At 47.5% G+C, this 7,139-nt stretch overlaps 1 protein-coding gene across 1 annotated transcript; it reads right to left on the reverse strand.

Annotated features, from left to right (window-relative positions):
• Positions 1 to 5,595: 5,595 nt before the first annotated feature.
• LOC115484227 (zinc finger protein 239-like) lies at positions 5,596 to 7,125 on the reverse strand. Its single transcript, XM_050987920.1, has one exon. The coding sequence runs from the start codon at positions 6,949 to 6,951 to the stop codon at positions 6,043 to 6,045; it is 909 nt and encodes a 302-aa protein (XP_050843877.1). The 5' UTR covers positions 6,952 to 7,125; the 3' UTR covers positions 5,596 to 6,042.
• Positions 7,126 to 7,139: the final 14 nt, after the last annotated feature.

Here is a 7,139-nt window from a genome sequence, read left to right on the forward strand (position 1 = left end):
ACGAGCTGAAGGAGAAGGGCAAGAAGCCGGGGATGTTGCATGGACTGCGCCACACACGGTGCTCAGCTGAGCAGGGACAGCAGGCCCAGCCCAAGTGGGGATGGCTGCAGGTACCTGAGCTGTGCTGCAGAAGCGGCCACGGTTGGATTCCTGCTCTCCCAAGCGCTCCAGGGCTGCATCTGGCAAAGAGCGAGCACAGACAGAGTTGAGGGGCTGCAGGAGAGGCCAGAGAACACAGCCCAGCCCTGCGCTTCCCAGGCAGGGATAGCCCTGGGATGCCCCACGGGGATGGAGCATGGCCACTGAAAGGGTGTCTGCCTGGCCCCTCTTCTTTTCTGTCCCCAGGGCATGTCCCCAGGGCATGGGATGGCATGGGATGGGGCCAAGTTGGCTGCAGGCTCCAGCCCTGCGGCCCAGGTCTGCCACTCACCCTCCTGCGGTGGATGGAACGGCAGCACCTCTTCAGTCTCCTGTGCTGGGGCAGCTCTAGGGCCTTCTTCCTCCTCCTTCTCCTCCTGCCAGGCCAGCTTGGGCATTCTCGGGGGCTTCTGCTCCATGCCACTGACTGTAACTACTTGCAGGAGAGATGTCCTGGAAAAGCTCGGAAGCACCAAGTCCCACGCTCTGCCCTTGAGGGCAGCTGCAGAACAGAAGCCTCGGAAGGCCACAGGTCACTGAGTCCTGTGCTTGGGCCTCGAGCTCAGCCTCAGGAACAAGGCTCACAGAAAAGCTCCGGGTCAGAAGGGAACGAGTGCGCTGTGTGGGGGCTCCTCACGGCACCGCTCTGTCCCGTTCTGCGCCGTTGTGTGCTCCGAGCTCCCGGGCAAGCTTCTATTTCCCACGTGTCACAAAGGGCCCTTGGACACCGGCTTCCGTTCTGTGCCACGGTGACCGTGCTGCAGCGTGCCACCCAGGGCCTTTGCACATGCTGCCACCTGTCCTGGGGCTGCCCCCAGCCCACCCAAAGTGGCCCAGGTTGGAAGGAATCCCTGGCCCCAGGGGTCTAAGACAGCCCGACAGGATCTTTAGGAAGGGCTCAGACCATCAGCAAACACTGCCCTGCTCTGTGGGCTCAGTCCTATTCCCACAGCTTTCCCTGAGAGCATTTTAATTTCTAAATTATAATCATTTGAATGGTGGGGATTTACATTTTCCATTTCAGAGAAGGCTTCTCCCTTCCTTAGCAGACACCTGTCTTTTCAAACCAAGACAATTGTTTCTCATCTTGCAGATGTGCAGTTCCTGGGGAGCGCCCTTTTACACCGGGGACCTGGAGAACCATTCCCGGCAACTGGGAAAATCCTAGGTGCTCCATCCACCCATAGATGAGGTCTCCAAATTTGCCCCAAAAGTGGCTCCAGCTTTTATAGCCAAAAGGAGCAAGTCCAAGTGACTTGATGCTATTTTTAGCCCAGAAAGCCTGCAGCTGATCGCACACTTCACAATCAGCAGGGACACAGCTAGGCCAAAGCCCAGACCTCTGCTGGGAGGCTTTCTCCTCAAACACCTTTCAAACAAACCCCCATTCAAGTCAATTGGGAAAGTTTCCTAAAATGATACATTTCTGGCACATAACTACACAGGGTTATGTGAAAGATTCTAAAGCAGCTGCTTTGGAGTCAAAGAGCCAGCACTACAAGTCCTTGTCATCTGTTTGTAGCTAAATCACACTTTGGGGGTTTGGAAGGAGTTAGGAAGGAGCTAGAGAGCAGACCTCTGAGTTTTTTAGATGATGCCATTTCTTTTCCCTATCCTCAGCATAGATAGGAAGGGTGAGTTTGCCTCCCATCTCCACTGCATGGCTCTCAAGGCCGCAAGGCTTCTAGGTACAAGAGTTTTTAAGGATTTGTTGGCCAAAAGGACACTGCCAACAAGGATATCTATGTTTTTCTTTCAGAGGTGAGCCATCAGAAGTATTGAAACTGTGTTGCATTTTAAACCAAAGAGGAAAAGAAACAAAAGCACTCACAGAGGATTTGGCAAAGCCAAGAGATGCCAGTGTGGATTATCCTGTTGGATGCTCAGTTATTGCAGCCCTTTGCTACTTTACCATTTGTCTTGTTTGGAGATTGTGCTCAAATAATTCAGTGATGGGTACAAAAGAGATCTAAAAAATCATAGCTGATCAATGATGCAAAATATTACAACTTAGGAAAATTTAAATAGATTGTGAAGAATTTACATCAGGGTGATGACAGTTACCACACAGAGACCAAAATAAGCCCTTTTAACAAAACTTCAATTATATCCTTGTTCCTCAAGCCCTACTATCCATTTGTTTGGCTGATGTAGTATAATGTAAAAATACTGTTCAATACTTTGTATTGTTTATACTTTCCAACACTTCTGTTGTGTTTTCTAAAAGCTGTGAGTATTTTTTAGTTTGAAAAATAAAAACGATTATTTTGGTAGTAACATTGCAGTTCTCTGTTTCCTTTTGGTACTCAGCTGAAGAAATAAAGAACACAAAAGAGCAGAAAAAGTTGCAGAGATGGACAGTAGATCACAAGGAGCAAAGTTACAGGAGATGATTGCATTAATACTGCCACTGCTTAAGAGCATCTCTCACAAAGAGCAGACTGGCTACACTGTCCCAACTCCATCATTTCAACTCTCCATCACTTGTTTCTTGCTTTGCAAAGCTGAGCTGAGCCATTTTTACCTAATATGAATAACAACTAGTAATACACACTTAGAGTTCTCTTGTTCTCTAGTACCCTTGTGCAACAGCACTAGGTGCCCTTAGAATTTTTGGCGGAAATTGCAGTGCCGTCCCTGAATTTAAACCGGTTCAAGATATTATTTGTAGTTTATTCTTGAAGGTAATTTGTAGAAAAGTCAAAAATTATTGCAGATGGTCAGTGACTGTTATGTGTATGGGATGCACAGGATGATTTAAGTACTGCTTCATTCTGTGTGACTCCAGGCTTTGAAAAGAGTAATCCCACTTGGCATTCGGACTCCATTTGGTCTCAGGAACTATGGAGCCAGAGTAACTTGTTAGAAGCTTGTGAAAAAATGTCAATGAAGTTTACAGCAGAGCTGAAGTGTACAGAAGAATGAGAATTCAATGAATAATTCAATGAATACTTAGAATAAGTTTGGAAAGCATATCCAGTTATCCTACTGGCTATGTTCAGTGACTGCCCACTGTTACAGTACAGTGCACAATGTCACCAGGAAAATTGTGAATGTCATCTTCAGACCAATCTATTACCACATTTTATTTTTGATCACAGTTACTTTCTACAAGTTACCAAGCTGTTTTGCCTTTTTGAGGCTCTTGGTATTTTCATGTGTAGTATTTCCATGTGTAATACAGGTGGGTCCTGTGTCCTGGTTTGGAAAGACAGGTGTTTGCTAAGGAAGGCAGGAGCCTTTCTTGAAATGGAAAAATGTAAACCCCTTCCTTCTGAATTGTTATAAATTTGAAATTAAGGGGGGCTTTCAGGTAAAAATATGGAAGCAGGAATAACAGTTCTTTATCAGGGAAGTGTCAGCGATAGAGAGAGATGGGGAGACTGACTCGGGGATCAGAATCTGATTTTATTGTGGGATACAAGCACTTATACACTACTTCAGGGAGACTAGTAATGTGTACTACAATGATTAGGTTAAAATCACCTACAAAAACTTATGCATAAAACATCCCTTGCTTGCAGAGTTTAATGGGATTTCCTTTTTCCAGTAAACCTGTCTAAATTAATCTTCTTGCAATCTAGATCTAATTTTCAAAGTTCTGTTTGTTTTGCCAAGGCATCCTGTTATCAAATCTCTTGTGTTAACCAGGTCCAAAGTCCATCATCTGTCTTCTGTCCTCCGACATTCCAACATCTTAACACCTGAATTATATTACTGACTGATGGGAATGGTTTAGATTGTACCTCTGTCATCAGTGTACAGCTCAGATTCTTTAGGAAGCACCCTGAAGGAGATGATGCCTATTTGGAAAACGTGGGGGTTCCCAGGAGGGGGCATCGCTGATCCAGGGCATCAAGGCGCTGCCTGCAATTGTCCATAACCGCCCCTAAGGAGCCTCCAGGGCTTCACCCTCCGTGAGCTGCAGCAGAGGTGTTGGGAAAGGTGACAAGAGCCCGTGGAATGGTCCTTGTTGCAGGCAGATTAGCCACTTGCAGCTCTTCAAAACTCCGTCCCACGAAAAGTGAAAAAACTTAAACCGTTCCTAAATGTGAAAAACACGTTCACCCTCCTGTGAAAATGTAAAAAGTTTAATAAAGGACAGTGGGAGACCAGGACCATGGAGCAAAGGTTATTATGGCCAGGTGCATCTTGGCACTCAGCCAGGAGCACCCTGTTACCTTTGGGTATCCCCCTGAAATACCTTATTCCTTACAGCAGCCTGTTGCATATTCATAGACCCGCATGCATATCCATAAACTACTTTACATATTCCAGGAACTGTTCTACATGGCCATTCCTTGGGTCTGCCTTTTCAGAGCATGTGTGTTTCTTGGCTGTGGTTTTGGCTCCTTCTCTTTATCACCTCCAGTTTTTGGGCCTTGGTCCACTCTGCCTTCAGACGGGGAGTGCTGATAGTTGGCAGATCTGTACAGGTGTCCTCATCCTGTGTGCACTGGATGTTATCCCATCCCAGCAGGCATTTAACACAAGCAGCTATTTCACTGAGCTTAATTAACAACAGAAATAAAAACTGTATAACAAAGTTATTTAAAAAATGGTCCCAGCCCATATTTGATCCCAGTCCAGTTGATCCCAGTCTGTGTGGTCCTGATCCATATGGTCCCAGACCATAGGATCCCAGTCCATATAATCTCAGTCCATTTTATCCCAGTCTGTGTGGTCCCAGTCCATATTTGATCCCACTCCAGGCTACCCCGGCCTGGAAGGACATGATCCACAGGACCCCAGTCCACATGATCCCCGTCCATGTGATTCCAGTCCAGGTGATCCCAGCCCAATATTTGATCCCAGTCTGTGTGGTCCTGCACACACTCCCAGGGTCTGGAATTCCAGTTCCCATCCAGGAAAAAATGTTCCTGCCCTTGAACTTCCTTCCTATCATCTCAAAAAATTAGAATGAAATTTTAAATAAATAAAAAATATTGAAGACATTTTAATGAAAATGAAATACAGTAATTTCAACTCTTACTTACAATACTCCAATAATGATTCAACCCGAAACTGCTAATAACTATAACTATAACATTAACATTAAATTTATATAAACAAATTTTATACTAAGAAATAACTTTGGAAAGTTTTAACTCTATGGCTAATATACTTCAGATAAAAAATATCTAAAAATCTAACATGCAATCTAACACACCTTAGTTAAACAATTCATATTACAAATATACTAAACACAAAACCAAACACCACTATAATTCCTCATGCATTTTAAGCAAACAACTCAGCTTTAATACATCCTCAAGTACTCTTATAAAATTAAAATTATTTTTAAAAATATATTTGTGTGTGGGTGGTTTAATTGGATATTGGTTTTTGGATTGTTTCGGTTAGATGATTTAAAAAATGGGATTTTTCTAGGAATTGAATCAGCTGAGAAGGCAGCACTCTGCAAACAGAACTGACAGAAAATGAACAGGACAGAAATCACTAACTCTGCAAGTTTTATTTGCTATCAAATACATCCCACACACTCAGCATCACACAATCCCCATCTCACTGCTCCCACTTCTCCCAATCTCCTCCCAACTCCATCTCAGCCTGGTGGCTGTGGAATGGAGTGAGTTTGGCCTGGGACTGAGTTTTTTGAGGAGGGAACAAGAAATCTGAGGTGGAATTGAGCCCTTTTGGGTAAAAATAGTTGTTTTCAGCGGGATTTGAGGTGACAGATTGATCCTTCTTGGCTTTTGGAGTACACAGATGGAGAAAAAAACTGAGGCCAAACCAATGGACAAGCAGCCAGGTGTGTTCCCAACATGGATCACAGGAATGTGGGTCTCCAGGGCTCTGCCCAATGTGGCTCCTCCAGTGGGGGATGGAGCTGGAGCAGCGCACGAAGCTCTTCCTGCACTCGGGGCACTCGCAGGGCTTCCCTTACTGGTGCCTGCGTTGGTGTTGGGTCAGGTTAGAGCTGCTGGAGAAGCTCTTCCCACACTGGGGACACTCGTAGGGCCTCTCTCCAGTGTGGATGCGCCGGTGGGTGATGAGGGTGGAGTTCTGCCTGAATCCCTTCCCGCAGTCAGGGCACTGGAAGGGCCTCTCCTCTCTGTGAACCAGATAGTGTTGGAGGAGATGGGAGCTGCTCTTAAACCTCTTCCTGCATTTATCACACTCATGGGGCCTCTCCCCAGTGTGGATTGTTTGGTGGCGGATCAGTGTGGAGCTCCGGTTGAAGCTCTTCCCACACTCCCCACACTCATAGGGCCGTTCCCCAGTGTGGGTCCTCTGGTGCCTGATCAGGTTGGAGCTCTGGCTGAAGCTCTTCCCACATTCCTCACACTCACGGGGCCTCTCCCCAGTGTGGATCTGTCGGTGCCTGACAAGATGGGAGTTCTGCCTGAAGCCCTGCCCGCAGTCGGGGCAGCGGAAGGGCCTCTCCTCTGTGTGCGTGCGCTGGTGCTGGAGGAGATGGGAGCTGGTGTGAAATCTCTTCCTGCACTCCCCACACTCGTAGGGCCGTTCCCCTGTGTGGGTCCTCTGGTGCAGGATCAGATTGGAGTTCTGACTGAAGCTCTTCCCACACTCCTCACATTTGTGGGGCTTGTCCCCATCACAGACCTGCTCATGGAGCACCAGGTCTGAGCTCTGGCTCCATCTCCGGCTGCCTTCCCAGCCCAGGCTGGCTCTTTCCCCCTCAGATCCCTGTGATCTGCGTTTGCAGCCCCTCCTCGTGCGGCATCTCCGGGGCTTTTCCTCCCCGTTGGGTTCCTGCGCCGTGGAGCTGCTCAAAACGGCCTCTTCCACCAGGTTCTGCCCCGGGGATTTGTCCTCCCTGCTCTCCATGCTCAGCTCCTGCTCTGGGGGAGGAAGGACAAGGACAGGATGGGATTTGCCTCCGTGCCACAGGCAAGGGGAAGGAGATCCCCCCAGGGCTGTCCTGCAGCCGGGGCCGTGCTGGGCTGGGAGATGGAGCAGCACAGAGGGGAAAGGGGCACTGACTTCCTCCTCACCTGCCTCAGTGTCCGGGGCAT

The sequence above is a fragment of the Serinus canaria genome, unplaced genomic scaffold, assembly GCF_022539315.1.
Source record: "Serinus canaria isolate serCan28SL12 unplaced genomic scaffold, serCan2020 HiC_scaffold_479, whole genome shotgun sequence".
Taxonomy (NCBI): domain Eukaryota; kingdom Metazoa; phylum Chordata; class Aves; order Passeriformes; family Fringillidae; genus Serinus; species Serinus canaria.

Coding starts and splice junctions, on each gene's coding strand:
- LOC115484227 (XM_050987920.1), bottom strand. CDS start 6,951: ATGGAGAGCAGGGAGGACAAATCCCCGGGGCAGAACCTGGTGGAAGAG.